The 25913-nt window shown below is 36.0% G+C and overlaps 1 protein-coding gene across 5 annotated transcripts in view; it reads right to left on the minus strand.

Annotated features, from left to right (window-relative positions):
- IMMP2L (inner mitochondrial membrane peptidase subunit 2) overlaps window positions 1-25913 on the minus strand; it is an 878275-nt gene that overhangs the window by 835786 nt on the left and 16576 nt on the right. For all 5 annotated transcript variants that reach the window (XR_012090400.1, XM_073009282.1, XM_007982612.3 and 2 more), the window contains exon 3: window positions 2720-2856. Coding sequence is in view for 4 of the 5 variants with exons in the window: in XM_073009282.1 (XP_072865383.1) it covers window positions 2720-2854 (135 nt within the window). In the remaining variant the exon portion in view is untranslated. The remainder of the gene's footprint in view (window positions 1-2719; window positions 2857-25913) is intronic.

Genomic DNA, 25913 nt, shown 5'->3' on the forward strand with positions numbered 1-25913 from the left:
ATAAACATGTTTAGTTGATCAAAGCTGTATAGTAGCAAAGATGTCTTCAAATATGTTAAATTAGTTAATCTGTAAATCTCATTATTGTAATTTCTGCTCTTAAATAATTTAAAGTATGATTTACTGGTATCTAGTGAAACTGTAAATTAAATTATCTATTATACCTAGAGTTGGTCTAAATTTCATGAAATATAGACCCGATTGTAAAAACCTGTTTTCCTTTCTTCCTAGAATTCCATTCTACTTTGATTCAGAAAATAGCATTCTCTTTCCTCTAGGAAATGTCACCTATACTCCACCCCCTAATTCCCACAGAACAATGTGATTCAAAGAGATGTTGTCATTTTCTTACAGATCACTTGGCCTAGCCACAGACTTGGGGTGTATACTTGTTCAAAGCTGGACCAATCACAGTTCTCCACCCTGGTGGCCAAAGCTGATCTGTATAGTTATATAGAAAAGGGCATGTGACCCAAGCTGAATACATCACAGTCCTTCCCCAAGATTTCCAAACTGAAATTAAGGCAGTAGGAGCAATCTCTCTCAGGTGAAGAAACTGGGCATGCGAGCTGCCAGCAGCCATGTACCCTGCTATGCAAAGAAAGCTGGTCTTAGGGAACTAAGCCAAGATGCAGAGAAGAACTTAGAAAGAAGACGGAGCACTCCGACAGCATTCAGGTCCTGGCTCTAGTTGTCCCTGACAACTGCCTCACTCCTGACTTCTTGTGTGTATATAATAAGCCTTCCAACAAATTCCCTTTGTACCAAGCTATTTTCCTATTACCAGTAGTCGAGGAAACTATACACAATATACCAAACAAATTCTAACATAATAAATTTGACTTCTTAGGGGTAGGGCCCAGGAATACTGCAAGAAATTCTAATACCTCTGCAAATTCAAATATATCTAATGCAAACCTGGCTTTAGTCCATGAACTGACATTTAGAAATAACATGATTTAACACTTTCTTCACTACCTTCTTCACTGGGGATAAGTCTTGTTCTTTCATAAGACAGTCAGGGTCTTGTGAGCAAGACCTGTATCTCATATTATGCAATGAACCGCTTTAGCTCTCAACACAAGCCATCAACATAGATGTTCTGTAGGAATATATTGGGCTAAAAATATGAAGACTGGGATATTATGATTGCCACATGATCCTCTGGAATATCATTGGATCCAAAGGAAGGAGATTTTGTGTTCTGGAAAAGTTCTTCTTAGAACAGTGATAGTTGTATAGCAAGACAACAGTAACAAAATTGGGGGAAAAACATCATTCTTAACTGGATTATTTATTACCAAAAGATACATGCTTGTGAATGGATTCAAAGGGATCCTTGGGACCAAAAAGGAATGTGGATGGCTGTGAAGAAGGCAGTTTTAATCTGAAATGAAGAATCTGACTCCAAAGCTCAGCAAAGAATGTCTACATTTTCCTAAGGATTGGGTCTAAGACAAGGCTGCTAGGAATTCAAGATTAAAGAGGCACAAATATAAAATACATTCTATCTTAAATGTGTTAAAGTGTATTTAAAGCCATATGCCTGTAAATCTCCCTTTCCATGTTTACTGTACCCCTACATTAAGATATTTTTGCATTCAAAGTGAGTGACCAGTTTGCTTTGGGCTGGTGACCCACTATGGAGAGAACCTGAAAGACAAGGGTTGAGAGCAGAATCTTCTGCCCAAGAGAAGGCCCTAACTGTGCTCAAATGATGGAAGTAGAATATAAAGGCAGTCCAGCTTTAAAAATGTAGCTTTTCCCAAAGAAGCTAAAGGATTCCCTGACCTTCTGTATCTCACTGACTACCAGAACTCAGGGAGAAGTTCAACACCATAATTATAATAAATAAAGCAAACTAATTCTAACTCCCTAAAGCTGATAACTATGCCCTTAACTAGCTCTAAATAAAACAAAAAGAAAAAAAAAAAAAAAAACTAAGTTGGTTATTCTCTGTATAATTTTGATTTTTTAAAAGGTTATATATTCATTTTAGTTATTTGTTTTATACAACTATTTAGCACAACGCATGAACTTAATACATATTGATAATACAAGAAACCAAGCCCCATAACAAAATGCAAATTCTGCCTAACTGCATAAACTTACTTAAACCACTAGGCTCTAGACATCAACTTTAGGACAACATAATTTTCTCCAAGTTATTCCAGAAGACTATTTGCATAAAACTTCTGGAAATCTCCACTCCAAAGTTCTTCCACTGTAAACTGCACTTAATCTTTTCAATTAGCAACATGCTTAAAGAACACAATACAATATCTGGAATCAATGGTCTAGACATTTCTACAAACTGAAATCACATACCTATATAACAACAGAGCAACTGATTGTGACTCAAACCTATCTTGCAACTACACTAATAATTTGGCATTAAAAGGATATTTGAATAGAGCCATATTAACAGAAAATAGTGTCATTTAGTATAATTTCTTAAGAATCTCCACTTAAAATTCTCAGAAAAATTTAAACTACAGACCCAGAGAACTGATAGTTACTTTAATTAACCTCTCCTCTGATTATAGTATGACTGTATTAGAAGACCTTAAGAACACATTCAGTAAAGTAAAATTTCATTTCAATGCCTTTTTATAACCTTTCAGTTCCCAGAACAGGAATAATAATTAGCACTCTCATTTCTAGTGCTTGAAAAACAATGAAGTATGTGCTTTAAAGAATTAAGTTATATCATTTTCACCTGCATCGATGCTCCTTCTACTCTTGCCACACAGGCAACCCGATCCAAGAAAGTCACTGCCACAGGCACCGCCACAAAGAAGCCTTTACAAAAGGCCTTGATGTATCTTTTCACCCACCCTTGCGACTGTGCCATACCTAAAAATACAAAGAAAACAACTATGAAATTAGTCTCAAGATAGGTGAAAAACAAAAACATAAAAACAGTACATGAAAAGTAAGAGTTACCAAAGGGCAATCTTGTCTCTTAATATATTTCACACTCATTCCTGTACCCATTAGAATAAATCTGACTTAGTTAAAGTCCTAAAGCAAAATACATGAACTCAGGTTAACGCTTTTCCACGACTCAAGTCCACTTGCTAACTTCAGTAGGAAATTTCTCCACACAAAACAGTAAGTTAGAAAAAAATAAGCATTCCAGAAGTAAATTCTTTTCTGTTGCTGACTACTATGATGCAGTTACTCCTTATACCCCTGATATCTGTTCTCTTCTACAGCAATAAAAGTTTCAGTGGAACACGTGGCTGCCCAACTGTTTCCAGCCTCCCTTGCAGCTAAGTGTGACCATGTCACTAGATTTGATCAACAGCATGAGTAGAAAGGATATACTTCTAGGTTGTACCCTGAAAAGAAGGTTGCCCTCCCTTTTCTTCCCCATTTTATAACTGTAACAATTTGGTGGTTGGAGTAGGGGTGGCCATCTCAAACTATGAGATAAAAGCTTCAAGTAAAGATGACAAAGCAACAAAATGGAAGGATCCTAGGTCCGCAACACTATGGAGGCACCATACTGTCCTGCATTGCTTACATTTGGACTGTCAAATCAGAGATAAATCACTTGCACTGTTTGTGGTGGCAGTGTTGGTATTGTTGTTGTTGTTTTTAGACAGGGTCTCACTCTGTCACACAAGCTGGAGTCTTGGCAAGACTTTTTTGGATAAGACTTCAAAAGCACAGGCAACCAAAGCAAAACAGACAATGGGGATTACATCAAGCTAAAAAGTTTCTGTGCAGCAAACATCAACATAATAAAGAGACAACCTACAGAATGGAAGAAAATATATGCAAACTATACTTCTGACAAGAGGCTAATATCCAAAAACGCATAAGGAACTCGAACAACTCAATAGCAAAAAGACAACTCAATTAAAAAATGGTCAAAAGAGCTTAACAATAATTTCTCAAAAGAAGACATACAAATAGCCAACAGGTATATGAAAAGAATGTGCAGTCATGAGGGAAATGCAAATCAAAACCATATGGATATCATTCCACCCCAGTTAGAATGGCCATTATCAAAAGACAACAGGTGCTGGCAAAGGTAGAGAAAAAGGAACCCTTATATACTCTTTATGGGAATGTAAATTAATATGGCCATTATAGAAAAGAGTATGGAGGTTCCTCAAAAAGTTAAAAATAGAACTACCACATGATTCTGTCATCCTATTCTTAGGAATATATCCAAAGGAACTGAAATCAATATATAGAAGAGATATTTGCACTCTCATGTTTATCACAGCACTATTCATAATAGCCAAGGTATGGAATTAATCTAAGTGTCCATCAATGGATGAATGAACTTTAAGATGTGAGATAACTTCAAGATGTTTTGCCATAAAAAAGAATGAAATCCTGCCATCTGATACAACATGGAAAAACCTGGAGGACATTAAGTTAAGTAAAATAATCCAGGCACACAAAGACAATATTGCACGATCACTCATATATAGAATCTAAAAAAGTTAAACTCAAAGTAGAAAGTAGAATGGTAGTTACCAGAAGGTGGGGTAGTTAGTGGGGAGGAGAGATGTTGCTCAAAGGAGATATAATTACATTTAGGAGGAATACATTTCAGGACACCTGTTGTATAGTAAGGTGAGTACAGTTAATGATAAGAGATTGTATTCCTGAAAAATGTAAACAGAGTGGATGTTACATGCTCTTACCACAAAAATGATAAATATGTTAGATAATGCATTTATTAATTAGCTAGATTTAATCATTCCACAATGTACATGTACTTCACATTGTGTTGTATACAATAAAACTCACAATGTTATCTGTTTACTCAGAAAATAAATAAAAATAAAAATACTCAACCACTAATTCCCTCCCAAATCTTTAATATATCACAGGAAAAAGATGAATGATAATCTAAATTGGCTAATTCTGAATTACCTACTGTAACTGACATCAATAAGGGCTATATGTATGCAAGGTAAGTAATTAAGACCAGTATTCTTGTTTTTTATACTTTTATCAACATATATTGCACATAACATAACATTCACCCAAACCAGTAATCTTTTTATACCTAATCAGAATAAATGTAACTCAGACTAACTTTAGAATATAAGCAATTTAAAAACATGTTTTCATTCAAACTCATCTAACAACTATAATCTTAAGTTAAATTGCTTATGATTTCACACATCTGGTACTCAAGAAATGTGTTTGGCCCAAGGTACTGACTGTTTCTGCGAGCTGTCTTAACCACTACACTCCTAAAAGAGTAAACCTGCTTGACAGGTTTCATTCATTCATACCCAGCTTTAATGTGAGCCCTTGAGTAAAACTAATTTCTCTTCAATGACATCTTTTGCCTAGAATCAAAACACCTTTACTAGCTCCTTTTACATATCTCTACAAAAGATTTAATATACTTTTCCAATGGACTATTTTACAAAGATCCCATTTATCATGTACTATCTGCCTTAATATAGAAGAATAACTTTGACATATTTATCAAATTAGTACCTTCAAGATGCAAAAGATGCATTTTCCTCAACATTAGATTTCATTAGCTCAGTCTCTCTGAAAACACTTCTAACCACAGGTTTAACAACACAAACATCAGTCTTACAATAAATGTATAAATGGAATGACCTCCACATCTATTCTTTTTAATGTTTCCAAAATATAAATAAATATATCCAAAGATTTCAGATTATAAAATATCTGACTCCACAAGTAATTTATAACATGCTCCCATGTACATAGGGGAAAAAAAAATAGTTACTATGTAGAAGAGAAAGGAAATGGCTCAACAGTAAGTAATCAATTCCTCTTTGACCAGTTTGACAGCTTCAAAGTTATTTTAGGTGGTCTACACTTATGTTTAAGTCACATACAACTCCCAGATAATAATTCCAGGGTAGTGTTTCCCAAGCTTGCATTGATTGACATGCTTAAAAATGAAGATCCCCACTCTCACTCGGACCACCTAAATAAAACACTTCAAGTGATTCCCTTAATAGAGTCAGTCTGGAAAATACTGATATTTGGGTGTTCAAAGGTCAAATGTTTACTCACTCCTCAAGTTTATTACCTTCTGAAAATGAGAAAAGGGGAAAAGTTAGCAAAGAAATATCATCCTGAATGTCTCCTTACATTTAGTTTACCTCCGTACTACATTAAGTATCTGCAGAACAAACATTGTACAGAAAATGAACACCACTACCAGATTCTACATTCTAACCTCCACCTGGTTCCATCAGAAAATGACTTCCAGTGGATTGTCTCTTCGTCCCTGCTAAGGCAGTTCAATCATCCATCCACTCATCTACGCACTCACTTACTACTTGGCTTATTTATTCTTTCAACCAGTGTTTACTAAGGGTCTTCCACAAGCACTGTGTTAGGCACCAGGGAACCATAAAACAGTGAGCAAGGCCAGTCCCAGTCCCCGATCTCATCGAGTTTTTACAACCAACTATGGAATGATAAGGGTCAATCTGAAAATCACATAAACATACATAAGAGTTGTAATAAGTGCTATGAGAGAGATACAGAGAGGTCAGGAAAGGTCTTTGAGGAAGAGGTTGAACTCAAAAATGAGGAGGAGTTGTCTAGATAAAGAACTGTGGGGTAGGCAAGGGTATTCCAGAGAGCAGCCATGTCACATGCAAAGTCCCTGTGACAGGAGTGGTCATGTTGTGATGGACAACTGAAGGGAGGCTGGTGTAGATAAAGCACACAGGAAGTGGAAGAGTACAGTGGGACATAAATGGGAGGAGGCAATGTAAATGCCAGAGCAGTTAAGACCTCGCAGGCCCTGTAAGGATTTGCAGCAAATGCGAAGTAACTGAAATGTTCTAAAATGGAGGTGAATGATCCTATCTGCATTTTGAAATAATCATCTATCTGAAAGTCTGGATAGGACAAAAATGGATATAGGGAAACCAGATTATTCTAGTGGTCCAGGGCAAGAGATGATAGTTGGAGTAGGATGATAGTGGAGACGGACTAAAATGGGCAGATTTAAGTATGTATTTTGGAAGTTGAACTGACAGGATCTGGAATTAGATGGGCAATGATGGGAGAAGGAAGGAGATAAAGTGTCAAGGGGCTGTGGTAGCCTGTCAAAGCACTGTTATTTTGTCATTCTCTTGAATTACATGTCAAAATATTTCATACTAAAATTATGCTCATAATTCCATTCCTCAAACTTTTTTTTGGCAAACAAGCAGATGTGCTCCCTGCCCTCAAGGAGTTACAATATACCAAGGAAGACTGCCTTCAACAATTATTTCCAATGGATGAGCAATAAAAAGGGACGATAGCCCTGAAGCACGACAGCATGAAGCAAGGCTGTCTTATTCATCAGAAAATGATCAAGGAAGGCCTGCCCCACTACACCCCCACCCCCGAAAAAATGGCATTTGAGGGAAGACCTGGGCATTTCAGGTAAAAGCAGTAACATATATGAAGGCCTAGGGGCAAAATAAAATGTAGCTGTTTAAGAAACTAAAATAAGTTCAGTTTGGATAGAGTATATACAAAATTTATTTACTATCAAGCAACAATGCTAAGTACAGAGGATATAAAGATGGCTAAGCATATAGTACAGTACCATTCAAAAACTTTCAATAAACAATACATTTCTACATACATTTATATGTGCACATAAAAGTATTTTAAATTGAATATTTATATTGTTTTAATTGTTTAATAACCACCCATATGTTACTTGTGTAGTTATTAAAGTATACCAAAAGAGGGAAGAAAGCAGCATCAAAATGCTAACAGTGGTTAATTCTGGAGGCTGGGAATAGAGACAATTACTATTTTCTTCTTTGAACTTTAGCTGGTTTCTAAAAAAGAAAGATGGTATCTGCCCTAGGAAGTCACTTTGATATACAGATAATATGGGGTAACACTAGTGTTAATCTCTATCCCATCACAATGAACAAACCACACTCTCACTCCAGTCTCTGCTGCTCTAAGTAGTACAAACAACACTGAGCAAGATTATTTCCTGTTTATGCAGCAATCAATATATTTAACTGACTATAATGTTGTTTATGCAGCCAATGCAGGCTGTCATATTTCTGGAAACTTCTGGAAAGTTCTGTCAAATATTCACTACTTTTAAGAGGCATAGAATGGAAACATGTCTTCTCTTTGCTGTTCATCATGCCCTGCATGCATGGACCTTCACAAAATAGCTGAGGATACCTGCAGGATAGAAACAGAATGCTTCCAAGTATGATGCCACAGCTATCTTACTGATAAGGTAGTATGCATGATTAAAATGTAAATTAGGGGGAAATATTAATAAAAGTTGCATTAAATTCACATTCCCTGAATTTTGAGCTTCCTCTTCTTTTCTAGTAATATTCTCCTACATTACTTCTACTCCATTTAGTCACTGGTACCCAAAAAGGAGCATGGTAATGAGACTCAGGAGACCTGAGGTGGATAATCTGTGTCTGTCTATAACCAGCTCCATGACTTTGAACAAGTCACTTCTGTGCCTATTTCCTCATGTGTAACAAGAAAGGGCTTATTTGGGAGGCCAAGCAAGAACTCAAGTGAGGAGTTTGAGGCCTGGGCAACACAGCAAGACTCCTATCTCTACTAAAAATTTAAAAATTAGCCAGGCATGGTAGCATACACCTGTAGTCCTATCTACTTAGGAGGTTGAGATGGAAGGACTGCTTGAGCTAAGGAGTTTGAGGCTGCAGTGAGCTATGACTGTGCCACCACACTACAGCCTAGGTGACCAAACAAGACCCTGTCTCCAAAAACAGTGAGGGGGGGGAAGGGTTAGATGAATACCTAAGGTTCTTTCTAAGCCAGAATGCTTTATTTCTATAATTGTTTATTGTTTTTAAGTGTTTCTTAAGAACTTTAGCAGATACTAAAAAAATATACTGAGATCATTGTTGACTAAGAAAAAGTAAGTTGCCTTTATGGTTTGAGACTTTTTTAAGTGTCGAAAATAAAAAAGAATTAATTTTATTAAACAACTGGTTAAAAGACACAATGGTGAGGGAGCTGAAACCAGTGCAAATCATGTAAAAGAACATTTTAAATATAGATAAAGACTTGAACACTGTTGCTCTTTCACTTCTCATTTCCACAACTCGACTGCTGACCAGAGCACTGCTACCATCCCCTGCCCAACAAAGTCAGGGCAAGTGTTTTTCTGAGAGATTAAAAAGGAGCATGTGGGAGATGTGTCAGTCTGATAGTGTGCTGATCCTGCTCCAAGCCAAGGAAGCAAGGGCAATAAAGGCTACCCTGGAAACAAGGTACAAGTGGTTGCTATTTTCAGAGGCTGAAAAGAAAAGGCTCAATTCAGTCCTGTCTTATCTGAATTGTGAGGGGCACCTATATTTCATAATAATAAAACACTGTTAAAAGCTTCTATCATGTAAATACTAAAGAAGCCATACATACATGAAGAAATGAACACAACATTTCTATGTTGTCATATCCAGTAATTTTCTTAAAGTTTTATGGCATTCACATATTGGCAAAGTTAATGCATCTCCTTGTCTATGTAAATTGCCAAAGAATCATTCAGATGATCCGGTCTTTTGTATACACTTTAAATGTTTAAAACTACCACACTAATAAGTACCTAGCCCCGACTTCCTCTGAGAAAAATTTCATCTAAGCAATAACAATGAGGTACTAAAATCATCCCTGGCAAAAAGGGAATAATCTTTATCAGTTACCTCACTCTTCTTGTAACTATGGAAGTTATTGAGGTTCAAAACACTGCTCCTGAGAAAATTATTGCTTAAAGTTGTAAGTACACCAGGTTCATTGCTGAAGTACTTAAACTGAGAATATTTTTTAAATAAGCTTTCAGAATCAAGTGAAATCATATTTGCCACCTGGCATACAGCACTTACAAGTGAGAGTTTCTTGGTGATGCTGACCTCAACCACATAACAACCCACACTGTAAATTTCTCTCCTTCCCATAACAACTTGTGGCTTGATCATGCATTAATTCATCGAAAATTGTTCTTAAGTCTACTTATATTTTAGCTTGTACAAAGTCACCAATCACTCATCCATGGCAACCAGGTAGATAAATCCACCACAAGTCATCCTAATTATAAAAACTATTTAAAAGTTGTGTGGGAGGTTTGAAGGTAAGAGGAAAATAATAAGTTATAAAGCAGTATCTTATGTAAAATGTAACCTTTCAATCATCATCATAAGCCTACACAAAATCAAGATCTTATTTATAAAGAGGAAATCATCAAACTATGAATTTCAGAGAACACAACAGTGGGGATCCAAGCAAATCTGACATACAATGCCTGAATCGGTCAGTATATACATACGTACCATGCACCATGGAATTGTGCTAAGAGATACATATGTGAAATAGAACAAGGCCAGCACGGTCCTTTCTCCATGTGGAGTTTGCATTTTCATTCTTTCAACATTAAGTGCCAACTTTGTGCTAGACACTGTGTTAAGACACCAGATTGACCAAGCCATAGTTCCTCCCCAGAGGGACCTGTGACAAGATCACAAGAAACAAGCAGATGACCACACATAATCCAGCTGTCATCCTCCATGGATCTTTCTAGCAGCCCCTGGTACCAATAACCTGGCTTGGAAAACAGAGCCTAAGCATGTGAAAAATCAGGAAACATTTGGATACATCTGGACTAATACAAGGATAAAAAAGAAAAACTGATAAATTACAACAATTTTGGTTCCAATGGAAGCAGATCTTGGCAGGTAATCTATAGAAAGCAATTTTAAAAATTTTTCAGGACTATCTTGCTCCTTTCACATTATAAGTAAATAATATTTTATAAACAGACACTTAGTACTCTTTAGAACATGAATACCAGCTTCAAATTCTTTATCTTTAGTCTTGTCTGAGTTAGTAGTTCTCACGTGAAAATTCCCAGGAAAAACCAAAATGGCACATACACAAAAAAAGAAATAAGAAAGAAAGAGGAAAACCAGTCAAAAATAATAAAGGAGGAGAAATGTAATTATGTAAGGCATAAAGTTAGTCATTTTTTGGCAAAGATACCCAATAAAGAAGTCAACACTGATACAATGATGAAGCTACGCCCTATAAAATTGCTTCTTTCATGGAGATAATTGTGACTTTCTGTTGGTAAACTGGTAAGCATCTGGATACTAAGAGAAGAGAGGTTAAAACTGATGTATTCAATTTTAAGTCAGCAATATGTAAAATCAAATGAATTTGAAGGTCATGCTCTAGTACAACTGATGTAGAGAGAAAATACAACCAGGAAACAACTAGGATATGGAAATTCACAAAGGCTTCCTGATTTTTTGGTAAGGACTCTAACTTGCAAACATCATGCATTTATGCACACCCTTCCCTCTGATTCTGTGGAAGAGCAGGCCCCACCCTGTCCAAGGTGCTCTTCAGAAGCAGCATCAGCAAAGAGGGAAAGTCAGTGAAAACCTGGTGGGCTTTGAATCCAAGACCTCAGTTCAAATCGTGATTCAACAGTGTGGAAATTACTTTATCTCAGTAAGCAAACTTTTTCATCTGTGAAACCTTGCAGGGTTTCCAGAGGTTCAAAATGTTCATATGTGTTTGTTTTGTTTACATAAGCATTTGTGTAAAGAAAATGGCTAGATCATCAAACAAAGGGTATTTCTTCAGATAAAGCACTAGCTCTGTCTAAGGAAGAGGACTACCAATAACAAATCAAAAAAGGGTAACAGAATTAAGGATGTCCATTACAGACAATAAACCAATAAAGCCCATCTTCTAGGTGATAAGACACTTAATACATAATCATTTTGTTCTGCTTTGAACCTCATGCTGTTCTAAGATTTGACCAGTTAGGGGCAATCATATGTACTGATATTGACCAGTTAACAAGAATGTGTTCAGTGCTGTCAGGTGTCTTGAAGTTTTTTCTTTTTTTAAGCAAAATAAAAGGAAATATATGACTTAGTGCCAGAATTGGACCACAGGAATAAATTACATAATAGTCATTGAGGAAAGAAAAAAAAAGGAAGAAAAGAACTGGAATTACAGGGAAAAAAATTCATGATGAGAAAGGCTAAAAAGAAAAAAAATGAATTAGAATGTAGGTGGTGAGTTTAACAATGTTCATTATAAAATTCTTAGAATGTTTCTGTATGTTTAAAATTTTTCCCCAAAACTCTGGAAATAAAAGAATAAATTACATTTGTTAAGTCACTCAGATAAAAGAAAAATATAATTAGAGTGAAGATTCATACAGCCCATCTGAGATAGCAAGAATGCTGGCCAGATCAGGGAACAGGATATATATTAAGACAAGTGAGACGTAAGACTGAATATGAATTTTTTTTTTTTTTTTTTTTGAGTCTTGTTCTGTCGCCCAGGCTGGAGTGCAGTGGCACCATCTCAGCTCACTGCAAGCTCCACCTCCCAAGTTCACACCATTCTCCTGCCTCAGCCTCCCGAGGAGCTGGGACTACAGGTGCCCACCACCACACCCAGGTAATTTTGTTTTGGTATTTTTAGTAGAGACAGGTTAGCCAGGATGGTCTCAATCTCCTGACCTCATGATCCGCCCACCTCAGCCTCCCAAAGTGTTGGAATTACAGGTGTGAGCCACCATGTCCGGCCTGAATATGAATTTTTTTTGTTTTAGTTTTTTTTTTTTTCTCATCAATATGGACATCTTCATGGCTCCAATATTTTTGGAAACCATATCAATCAAAATCCTTTAACAATATTCTAGGACTCTCTTAAGAACTGGCTCAGGCCATCCTAATCCTATAAATTATCCTTATCCTGTAACTCCAAAAAGACACCATTTAACAACATTTACAACAAAGGACTAATCTCAAATTTCAGTTATTAAAATGAAATAAATTCCACAAAAAGTTTACCATAAAAATTAATAAGACAGTGAATAATAGCTTTTTACAGATGGAGAAAAATCCTATTAAATGATAACCATTAGCAAGGAGAAGCTTGGTAAGCTTTAAACCCTAATAACCACAAAGTTTGGATTTCAACACTGTACTCTATTTTTTTCCAATTTAATAGAAAAGTATAACTGCTATCATTAAGTAGAAGCCAAAGGCAATGTGAATTTTAAGCTAACAATATGAGGACTTAAATTTGTGTATAAATGAAACAGACCAGGTACCTATCCATAACCCAAGCAAAGCAAGTAGAGGATACTGGACTATTTCACCGTAAGTCCATTTTTTCTTGAAGTAATAATACATTGGGTTAGTAAAAGGATATATTATCAGCATCAGGAATACTCACTGAATAGCTCAAAAGAAAATACTGCATTATTTGGCATTTGGGCTGTGTTCAAAATTGGCTTTAAAAAAAATTAAGAAAGCCTATAAATGGAAAAAGCACTCTAGAAAAAAAAATCTCAAGAACCTTTTGAAAATCAAAACTTAGAAGTGAGACAGGGAAAATAAGAAAAAAGTAGTAACATTCAGAACCTAAAAAAAGAAGGGTACAAAAATATTAGAAAGTGGGCATTAGGCAATAACATGAGTAATGGAAAAATATCACTAGAAACCATGTGACAGCCAGTTTCCAAAGCACAGTCATCCAAGTATCAAGCTTTGCTGTTCCTTATCTACTTTGTTACTTCACATTTTTTCCTACTGCCTAACACTGCTTTGTATTTACTTCTCTTACACTGCAGCCCTACTTCGGTCTTATTTTAGAATGGAACAAGGGTCTTATTAGGGCTCAACAATAAGCAGAATTGAAAAACTTTTTTAAAGAACATGGTTTCTGGGTCTCATGAAAATCCTATCCTGACCCCTACTCTTCACACCTCAAACATATTGCTTTCTATACTAGAATGCAAATGCCTTTACTAGAATGCCATATCAACTCAAGTCATACCTACAACATGGCCTTTCCTTTGATCAGGGTTGGGAGTCAGGAGTAGGAAGGTTTCTCAAAAGAACTAGGTCACTAGACCCCAAGGGACAAAAATGGAAAGAGAAAGTCACAAAAAAGTAGGACTGAAAAATACAATTTAACCAGCAAACTTATAGCTAGCCCAGGGACTATTACTACTCTTTACAAAATGATAAATACAAAAAATTAGAGACACAGGCTCCCCCATCAGGAAAGCACATTAAGGCTCTGATTAGTCTGTCAAAAATAAAATCTGTTCAGACTATGGCTTAAAGATTTGGAAGGGTGCCCGCAGCCCATGTATGGCAGCTGCAAGTCCATGGGGAGCTCAAAAAGCAACAGTGCAGACTCAGTACTGAAGATGCAAACCAGAGGAAAAGATTTATGCAATTTAAGGTGAAAGCAAAAGAAATAAATTCCTTTAGAATGAGTGCTTATGGTCCTTTTAGCTTGTAACTGCAAGTGTACCCACAAACACGCATGCACATTTGCTGAAACGGCAACAAAGGACAAGTTAGCAGCATATGTTAAAAAAAGAAAAAGTAAAAATAAATATATAAATAAATAAAACAGCCAAGAGGACAGAGTACAAAGAAGCTCATCCTGAGTGGCCTGGAGATAAAAGCAGATGGAGCACAGCATTACCCAGACACAAGTGTCTGCTGCACAAAAAGTCCAGGTATTATAATGAGCCTATGGTGAGTATTACAGCATATGGAACTGTGATCTCATTTAGATTATTCTCCATACTTATATGCCTTGTTTTGATTTTTGCATACTTGCCTGTAAATTGGAAGACACTGTTTTAAGATACCTGTGAAATTTCATCAACTGTGGCTAGAGTTGAAATCTTAACTTTAACGTTAAGAGAAACACGAATCAGAACTACAAAGCTGAGCTGCTCCTAAATTTCTGATGATCCACGGAAACTGTGTGAGATAATAAATGTGTTAAGCCACTTATTTGGGTGGTTATTTGTTTTGCAGAAATGACTAATAAATACAAAAAGCACAAAAAGACCCAAAGGCGCAAGGAAACTTGGTATTTGATAAAGTCAACATTCATATTGGGAAGAGAAGTTGAATTAACAAGTTATGTTGAAACAATTAGCTACAATTTGGAAGGAGAATAAAATCAAAGCTGGATATTTATTAAATTCATTATAAGAAAATAAATTCCAGATAAGCCAAACATTAAATGTAATAAATAGAAATATAAAAATAATAAAAGGAAACAAAAGCAACAGTGTTTTAAGGGTAGAAAGACGCCTTTCTGAACATTTTACAAAACCCCGAAAACATGAAAGACAAATACTGATAGATTTCACTACATAAAAATCAAAACATACCATAATGTTAAAAGACAATCAGCAGGATATTAAAAAATCATATGTATTAATCATGAAGGCTCAGTATCTCTAAAATTACACAATTCTTAGAAAGTATAAGAAAAAAGACAATAATTTTGAGAGAAAGGTATTTCACTGAAACAAAATATAGACAGTATATAAAGACATAAAAAGATGTGTAAACACACTGATAATAAAATCAATATAAATAAAAACAAAGGACCACTTTAGTCTATCAAACTAACAAATATAATATGGCAATATGTACCAAAATGTTACATGAATACACCTTCTGATGCAGAAATACCACTCCAGGAATTTATTTTATGGATGCAAAGATATGATCAAGGATATTCAACATACCATTTTTATTGCAGTGAAAAACTGAAAACCAAATGTCCACAAATATGTAAATAAATGATGGCATGCATACAGAATAATTTGCAATCATTAAAAAGAACAATATATCGTTATACTGCTTGAGATTCTGCTTCAAAAAAGTTGGAAAATTGCATTTTTAATATGAATCCATTTATGTGAAATTTTATACCCACACAGCATCATCCTCATCGTCATCCTTATCATCATAGAAAGAGGTCAAATAATAAAGAATATGAACCAAAATGATGACAGTATTTATTTGCAATGAAAGGAATTTAACTTTATTCTGTATATTTTTCCATATTACTTAAATCTTCAGTAATGGGTATTTAGTATCTTTATATACTAAAACAATATTAATATTAGTTTTTTCTGCTACAATAGCTATTTCTTAATGTAAATTAGCTCATATGTAGGAAAATGACATCAGTCTTATGTGAAAGCTATGCTGGTTCATATACAATTTTCCCCAGTACATGAAGGTTTTGATCCAACCAAGAGCAAGTTTTTTCCCAATTAAAGCGAATTTGGGAGGCCGAGACGGGTGGATCACGAGGTCAGGAGATCAAGACCATCCTGGCTAATACGGTGAAACCCCATCTCTACTAAAAAATACAAAAACTAGCCCGGCGAGGTGGCTAGTGCCTGTAGTCCCAGCTACTCGGGAGGCTGAGGCAGGAGAACAGCGTGAACCTGGGAGGCGGAGCTTGCAGTGAGCTGAGATCCGGCCACTGCACTCCAGCCTGGGCGACAGAGCGAGACTCCATCTCAAAAAAAAAGCGAAAGTCTCATTTGGTGGCTTCAAGACTTTCCACTGTTAAAGGAGGCTGAGAGTACCAACAAAGAAATGCAAAGATATTTTCCCCTGTGTTTAAAATAAAACAAAATCAACAGATCAATACCCTGGAGCAGATTTTCAATTTTGATGAAATTGATCTGTATTAGAAGTAGAATGACTTTAAGGACCTACAACAAAGAAAGAAAACCAGGGATTGAGGCTAAGACTGATGTGATGCTGGGTGCAAATGCCAGTAGGGATTTAATAATGCTATTGTTTTTTTGACAACTTCTATTTTCTTAGCTTTGTTTACAAAATTCCACTGGTTTCAAATGATCTGTTCCTAGCCCTATTTTCTTTACAAGCCCTAAAATTTTATGGTATAATTTTGCAGAATTAAAGATTTTTCAGGAATGCATATGTCATTAATAGCAGAAATGCCTCTACTATACTGAGTAAAATGCAGTAAGGTAGAGAAATGTTCCATACCAAAAAGAAACAAAAAACAAAGCAAGCAAGCAAAAAAGAGAAATGACAGAAAGGAGAGGGAGAAAGAGGAGGAAGAGGAAAGAAAAAAACTGCATACTTCACTTTGTTTTAGTGAGAGTGTCTAATGAAAGATATTAAATGCAGGGCAAAACAATCTCATTAATATTCTTGATTTATACCACAGATTTTGATTCTATATGAGATACACCTAAAGAAATGGTCTTTGCTCCATCAGACACTTAAAATCTAAACAAGGGAGTGAATTAAACAGTCATCAACTATGGTGGGGGAGGAAAAGGGACTAATCCAAGTAACTTTTGGATACAGTATTTGATTATACCCAACCCAAGGATATATAGTCAAATACTATGGGCGGTATTTGGGTTGGGAAGTTGAGGGGTGGGGAATGCAAACAGTAAGGGAAACAATTGTGAAAGTACTTAAGCTACATTGTAGGATTGAGCAAATGAGTTGGGAGAACAGTGCTGACTGTGGGAAAAGGGAGATATAAATACACAGCCGGAATCAGGGACGAATGCTGTGGGACTCTGGAAGCAAAACCATATAGAAGTAGCAATGAGTATATGCAGTACTCAATTGTTAGGGTCTAATACCATTCCCTACTCCAAAGAATCAGCACTCTTCAGAGAAAAGGTTGATTCTGGGTCTGTGGTGGGGAATGTTTAAGATGAGCCTGAAACATTTTCATTGGCCACTAAGAAGTGTTTAGAAAAAAGATGGAAGTACATCAAAAGGAGATGGGAGCTTGCCTGCAGATCCCACTGGCTAAATATGAAAAAATTTGATTACTTATTAAATAAAGTCAGTAATGAGTTTAAACCACTGGAAAAACAGCTTTGAATTTTCTAATTTTCTGAATCTGAGCAATACTTTAAAATATGGGTTTTAGCTTCAAAAGGTAAATCAGGTAATTTCATTTCATTTAAGTAAGTAATACCATGAAAAAAATGTTACAAACTACTAAGTTAAATAAAATACGAAATATTGGTGGAGGGTTGTTTTTTGTTGTTTGTTTTTTGGGGGTTTTTTTTGAAACAAGGTCTCCCTCTGTTGCCCACACCGGAGTGCAGTAGCATGATCAAGGCTCACTGCAGCCTCAATTCCCAGGCTCAAATGATCCTCCCACCTCTGCCTCCCAATAGCTAGGACCACAGATGCACACCACCAGGCCTGCCTAATTTTTGCATTTTTTGTATAGATGGAGTTTCACCATGTTACGCAGGCTGGTCTCAAACTCCTGAATTCAAGCGGTCCACCAGCCTCAGCCTCCCAAAGTGCTGGGATTACAGGCGTGAGCCACCGTGCTTTGCCTAAAATATTGTTTTAAAATAAATCCCCTTTATGATCATTCTCAGAAATATGTTAGAAAAGAAGTTCTCTTGCACGTATAAAAAAAAATTTCAATTTATACATTATCCTTCTACACTAATTTCCAAAGAATAATTGTTGAGCTGAGTTAAAGCTTTTCACTATTCTTTGAATATTATATCTGCATATCTAACTGTTAATTGAATTTGAGATCCACTAGTAAAGCAAAAAGCTTGTGACTTTGAAGACTATTTAGAATGTACAATGTTTTATTAATTATCATTAGTACTATTATACAATGGTTGTACCCTTGTAAGTTTGTTAAGAAATAGCTGACGTTGAAATTGTCTGCATCTAAAGGGCATGTTAAGAAAAGCAGAGAAATCTTACCAAAAAAAAAAAAAAAATGAATCAACATCTCTTCTTGTGGTATTTACTCCTCTCACATCAATAAACATTTATTGAATATGTGCTAAGTGCCAGGCATCATATCGGTTTCTACACTGAAAGAGTACAGACATTTCTGTGTAGTATCTATATAGATATTGAACATTAAGCATTGTTCTTTGGAATTATTTCAGCCTTGTGATAAGGCTAAGAGGGCCATAAAAATAACATGAAGAAAGATGGATTTTATAAAGGATAGAGGCAATTGGGGATGTTATGGAAAGACAAACTACACAGCATTCTATACTCTCCGGTTCTTCTACTTTCAGAGAATGACCCTATCATCCAAACAGCTGCCCAAAGGTCAACATGGTAGTGAGCCAAAGTGACCATTTATGAAAAAAATAGAAATCATCCTAACTTTCTCTTACTTGAAATCCTTCAATAATCCCTCATTTTCTATAGCATAATATCAAGCTGCTTAGATTTAGCATATAAGGCTAATTATGATTAGATTCCTAGTCTCATCACTTCTACTTTTTTTTTTTTTTTTTTTTTGAGATAGGGTCTCACTCTGTCACCCGGGCTGGAGTGCAGTGGTGCGATCTCAGCTCATTGCAACCTCTGCCTCCCAGGCTCAAGCAATCTTCCCACTTCAGTCTCCAAAGTAGTGGGAACCACAGGCATGTGCCACCACGCCTGATAATTTTTGTATTTTTTATAGAGATGGAGTTTCACCACGTTGCCCAGGCTAATCTCAAACTCCTGAGCTCAAGTGATCCACCCACCTTCCCAAAGTGCCGGGATTACAGGTGTCAACCACCGTACCTGGCCAGTTCCACTCTTTCATAGCACATCATGCTTCAACCAAACCCAACTCCATACAATTTCTAGAATATGCCATACTTTTACTTGTCCCTGGGCCTTTACACACCTCTCCCTTCTGTCTACATCACTCTTCCCACCTTTCTTTGTTTTGGCCAGCTTTACCCATCCTTCAGGTTAGCTCAGATGTCACTATCAGGAAGTCCACTGAGGCTCTCCAAATCTGACTTAGATTCCCTTCCTATGTGTTCCCATAAAACTCTATACTCCCCCAGAACAGCATTTATCACACCTGATTTTCTCAGACTTACCCCTAATCAGCTCTGAGTTCTGTGCAGGCAGAAACACTTGTTCACTGCTATACTTCAGTGCTTTGCACTTAAGTGCTCAGTGTTCAATATAGTTTCATTGAACAAATTAATAAACCACTTAGCTGTCCATATAAACTACATCATACTCTGGAGGCCTTGATTGAACAGCACTGCACAACCACATGCCATAAATTGTGTGTGTGTGTGTGTGTGGTGTATGTACACACAAATGACTATCTCCATCTCTTACCTGATAGTTTTACTTCACAGTTGAAGATATTTATGGAGAAAGTGGTTTTAAAAAGAAATTATACTTTTGCTGTAAGTATAAATATACACAGAAAGAAATATGTGGACTGGGAACAGTGGTGCATGCCTGTAATCCCAGCACTGTGGAGGCCAAGGCAGGAGGATCACTTGAGCTCAGGAGTTTGAAACCAACCTTAGCAGCAAAAGAAGACTCTCTCTCAACAACAACAACAACAACAAAATTAATGTAGCCAGTCATGGTGGCACATGCCTGTGCTCCCAGCTACTCAGGAGGCTGAGGTGGGAGGATCACTTGAGCCAAGGAGATCGAGACTGCAGTGAGCTGTGATCACACCACTACACTCCAGCCTGGGTGACAGAGCAATGAGACCCTGGTTCATTTAAAAAAAAAAAAAAGGCTGGGCACAGAGGTTCATGCGCCTGTAATCCCAGAATTTTGGGAGGCTGAGGTGGGCAGATCACAAGGTCAGGTGTTCAAGACCAGCCTGGCCAACATGGTGAAACCCGTCTCTACTAAAAATACAAAAATTAGCCAGGTGTGGTGGCGCATGCCTGTAGTCCCAGCTACTTGGGAGGCTAAGGCAGGAGAATCGCTTGAACCTGAGAGACAGAGGTTGCATTGAGCAGAGATCATGCCACTGTACTCCAGCCTTGGCAACAGAACGAGATTCCATCTCACCAAAAAAAAAAAAAAAAGAAAGAAAAGAAAAAAATAACATGCCGATTATTACATATATCTGTATATTGAACTTCAAGAAGTTGATTTTTTTCTGTGTGTATTTTTCTTCAGTAAATCATAATACAACACTCTTGTCCAAAGGCAGTAAAGATGGATAAGAAGGATCAAGTAACTTTCATAATCCACTCAACTATAAGGCATTAAGAATTTTTTTCCCAATTAACAGCTGATTTTTAGAAAGTGTTTAGTTAGATTTTCCTTACAAGCAATTAGTTTTCAGTCTGTGCTCCATGGTCTCCTAGTGATTCCCTGGAGTCTCAAGGGCCAGGGGGAGCAGGTGCTAAGTGAACAGAGTTGTGAGCTGCCTCAATCAGAGCCACTCTGCTTTTATCTGTTTCTTTTTTTTTTTTTTTCCAATAATGGAATTCCAACCAAGATTTTCTTTGAAGAAGGGTTCACTATATTAAAATAAGAATAAAATAAAAAAAGAAAAATGTTAAAAAAACACTGCCTTAAAGAATCAGCAGTGGATTGAGGTTTGCACTATATAATTCAAGCTCTAATGTATTTCATATTTCTTGGTTAGACTAAATTCAACTGTCAGGTTTATAGGCCTTCCTTTGTGCTAAAATGAGAAATACCATTTGAATACAGAAATATCCAGGAGGAGGGAAAACAAAATGGGTTTTTGAGAAGTATATTTATTCTCTGATGCAGCTATTTCTAAATTTACTTATTATTTTTAATGGCATTATTTATGTACCAATCTTCAAGTTAACGATTCGTAACAGAACACCAAAATAATCTAATTGAACAACAGAAGCCCACTGTAAATGCCAGCTGCTGCTAGGTTTCACATACTGTAAACAAATATCCCACCTCACTTTAATAGCTTCTTAGTAGAAAGATCACCTGAAAGGAAAAGATCCACCAAACTCATATTTAAGTAACAATTTTAGCTATTTTGCCAATCAAGAAACAAATGGGGCTCTGGGTAACTGAAACTGGGGGTGCTCCATCATAAAACATCCAGAAGACCAGTGGGGTGAATTTCATCTGCTGGTGAACACAATGAAGATTGATAAGCAAAAATGGGCTTCTTCCAACAGAAACCTCCTGCCAACCTGTGCACAACTTGACTGGAAGTCAGGGAAACACTTGCAATCAAGTCCAGGATCTGTAACAAGTTAAATGAATCCAAAACCTTTACAGCTGAACACATAAAATTGTTCATAAGACCTAATGAGGTGAGAAGCAACCAAACTTGATTTTCATCTCTCTGGGAAACCCTATATTAGCACTGTAACCTACAAGGCCCTCTTCCACTTCCAAACTCCTCTGGCATTCACTAGCCACACCCTCATTTGGCACCCAAAACTGTTAGTTACCGTTTTATAGGTAACTTCTCAACTAAGTTGTAAGCCCCTAAAGGGCATAGGCCTTGTCTCACTCCTTTCTATACATCCTAAAATTCTTAGAATTTTGCTAAGCATTTGCAGATGCTAAGTAAATGTATCCTGACTGTTTGTTTAATTGTAGATATGGTTTATATTACCACCCATTTACAATGTTGATAGTTTCATATGGTTGTGTTGATGACATTCCACTCCTTTAAATGCCAGTCAAGAGAGCAATGGAGAAAATAAGCAGCCAGATCAGGCTGTATTGACAGCCATGCAACTCATCTGATATTACCTCTCCATGCATGTGTCACTCCCAAAGAACCAAGTGCCCACTCTGTTCTAGGGCTAAGTGTTTTTCTGTTCCTGTTATGCTTTGTACCAAGTCAGAAATAAGATTTGGATTCAAGTCTTAGCTATGCCAATGAGTAAGCAATTCATTTCATCTATTTGAATAGATGACCTTAGCTCCAATTATCTATGATTCTATGATTCTAACGTCAGGCCTTTACCCTCCAATATCAGAATGGCCCCTCCCTTACAGTACTAAAATTACCTATCTTCCATGATATGTCCCATCATCATCACTACACCCAAAGGCCATTTCTGACTTCTGCTATAAGGTCAACATACTCATGAAATTATTTACACTTATAAAGATACCACTGCTAAATTTCTTGTCTGATCTTTACGTCATACCTGCGTTCATTTAATAAACACATTAGGAAAGCTTCTAATATATTCCTGCTTTCAGCAGCAAAGATAAGTTATGGCTCCATTTGCAAATAAGCACCAATAATAGTAAATAAAACTAAATTATTTTTATACTGGTCACCAGAAAGGTTGTTTTCATCTTAAACAGCAGTTTAGTAGCCTTGAGAATAATCTGATCTCTCCCATTTTATAAGAAACTTATTTTTATTGTCTCATCAACATCAAATGATATTAGGGAGTTTCACAATGACTGTGACAATAAATGGCTTAGAAAGAAAATTCAGTAACAATTTTGATAGGTTTCAGGGAATATATGAGCTAGATAAAAATACATGAGCCATACAGAGATTTGATGCAATTTAAATTAATATCTACCAGTTTTGAAAAATAAAGTTTCTCAGAACCTAATGTAGCTTTATTCTGCAAAAAAGACTAGGCATATCACCTAAAAAGACCTGTCCCTAACCAACTAATTGTTATCCAAGTAATTAAAAAGAAAAGTGGCAATTTTACTTCTTCATACATGTTAAGCAAAACCAACCATAATAAAATCCCTGATGAAAGGTGAGTTTTAAAAATAAAAGTGAGATGTAGGTAACAGAATCCTCCAAGAAATACTTAAAAGGCTAGTTTTTCTCAGTCAAAAGCATATCAATATTTTCCTATATTTTGGATATGAACCTCAGTTACAAATATTAGATTATGAAATATAAAATATAAAAATATTTGGCTAGTTGTATAGTAAGGTTTTGTTTCATTTTTAATAGAGTGATTAGCCATTCACAAAAATCAGTCAATATTACTCTTCCATAAATTATGATAAAAATCTACAAACTCTAAAGGAAGCATTAATTGGGAAAAGAAAAAAACTAAATATTCTTGTTGTAAAACTAATAAAATAAAAACCTCAGTCTAGTAGAGAATATTCATTTTGTGTTGATTAAAATTTTATATCACTGTATTAAACATAGTAATATTAAAAACTGTTACTTTAATTACCTCATTTAATCTCTACATTAACCTTACTTTTATCCCCATTTTAAAAGATATAAACTGATGCTCAGAGTGCTTAAGGAATCTTCCCAAGGTCAAAGAGACAGTAAATAGCAGAGCTGAATCCAGATTATTTGACCCTGTAAACTATGTATTTAAGCACTATGCTACACTGCCTCCAGTTACTCATAACCTCCAATAAATATTCAGCACTCCCAATAAAACACAGGGCACGATGAGTTATTGATTTCATAACTGCTACTGCAGCATTCAGATACTACTTATTTGGAAAAGTGTTCTGAATACACAATTAATTCAATCCACTATGTAAAAGGTAAATGTTCAAGTCTCATTCAAATGGAGAAGGGGTAGAAAAGGAAGAAAAGTACAAAGTCTATATGGAACATCAATTAATAAAAAATATTATCAGGGTTGTCTTTAAACTTCACAATTACTGAAGGTCCTTATTATCCTGCTGTACTTTCAGCACTCTCAACTGCCTCTTAGAATTTGAAATTTCACTGTTGAAACAAAAGAAACATAAAATATATGTGCATTCTAAAAAATTGTGTCATTTTGCAATTTATCTTCTACATTTATTACCTGGGTCTTCTAACACTCAACTAGAAGCTAAAGCAATCCAACTGTATATATAAAACGTAAAACTGGAAATGCCAGAAAATCAACATGACCTTTCAAATATAACATTTTCCACAATCATTTACTTAATACTAGAAAAACATTTTACAGTATTTAAAGCATAATCTTTATGTGTAATACTTTAAGCAAATATAAAAGCAAATACAGAACAAAGTCAACCACATTTTTCAACGAAAATTGCAATTAATTTTAAACTACTACTTTTTCCGCAATAGTTCGTTATCTACCTATTAAAACATTCATAACCATATTAGTGTGCTCTACTTTTCAAATACAAAGCTGATGCTAATCACCACACTAGTCACCTCCTGTAACTGGCAGGGACTGCTAGTATAACAAACCCCTCCCCTGACACCAATTTCCCTATATTAGTTTGCTTGAGAACAAAAATACGTGTTGGGCAAAGAGATGAGATAAGCCTTCTCTGTAAGCCAGCAAGACCACTCTTGATTAATCCCCAATGTACCGGCCTGAACAGCATGGCTTCCAACCAACCAGACTCCTCTGGCTTCTAACCAACCAGAATCCTCAGTCAAAAATACTTTCAACAAAGATAAAAATTAGCTAGAAGGTTGTATTACCCTAAAATTAATTTTATATGAGAGCAAATGTATAGCCTTTATATTTTCTGATCCAATCACACCTTTGTTAAAAGCAAAAGATATGCAAATTAACACTAATAGGATGTTAGATGTTCCAAGAGAGAATCACACTTCAGATAAACTACTACTCAAAATTTTCTTTATTCCATAATCAAATAGCAATCTTTAAGAATATACCTTTCATTCCCCTTTGACTACTTTATTTCCAAAAGAAGCTGAACAGAAAATATTTTTCCTCAGACTTTTTTCCTCACATCTCCTAGCAGGAGAGAAAAATTAGCAAAACGAACTCAGAATCATTCAAAGGTGTGGACAGTGTACATCTTATAGCTTTAATACCTGAGAACTAGGAAGAAAAAGAGATCAAGGAAATAAAGTGAGCAACATCATACCTGGCTGAAAGATAAATTCTATACTTAAAACTAAGTATGGCTCTACAAAAGGATGAGTTTATGTTCTTTTCAGGGACATGGATGAAGCTGGAAACCATCATTCTGAGAAAACTATCGCAAGGACAGAAAATCAAATACCATATGTTCTCATTCATAGGTGGGAATTGAACAATGAGAACACTTGGACACAGGATGGGGAACATCACACACCAGGGTCTGTTGTGGCATTGGGGGACCGGGGAGGGATAGTATTAGGAGACATACCTAATGTAAATGACTATTAATGGGTGCAGCACACCAACATGGCACATGTATACAAATATAACAAACGTACACGTTGTGCACATGTACCCTAGAACTTAAAGTATAATAAAAAAAAATAAGTATGGCTCCTATCGACTCTATGAATTCAGTTCGTATTTCTTTAATGCAAAGAGAGAAAGAGCAAAGTTACTGAATAAGGAGATAAAAGTGTAAAACATCAACAAAGCAACT

The sequence above is a fragment of the Chlorocebus sabaeus genome, chromosome 21 (genome assembly GCF_047675955.1).
Source record: "Chlorocebus sabaeus isolate Y175 chromosome 21, mChlSab1.0.hap1, whole genome shotgun sequence".
Classification (NCBI taxonomy): domain Eukaryota; kingdom Metazoa; phylum Chordata; class Mammalia; order Primates; family Cercopithecidae; genus Chlorocebus; species Chlorocebus sabaeus.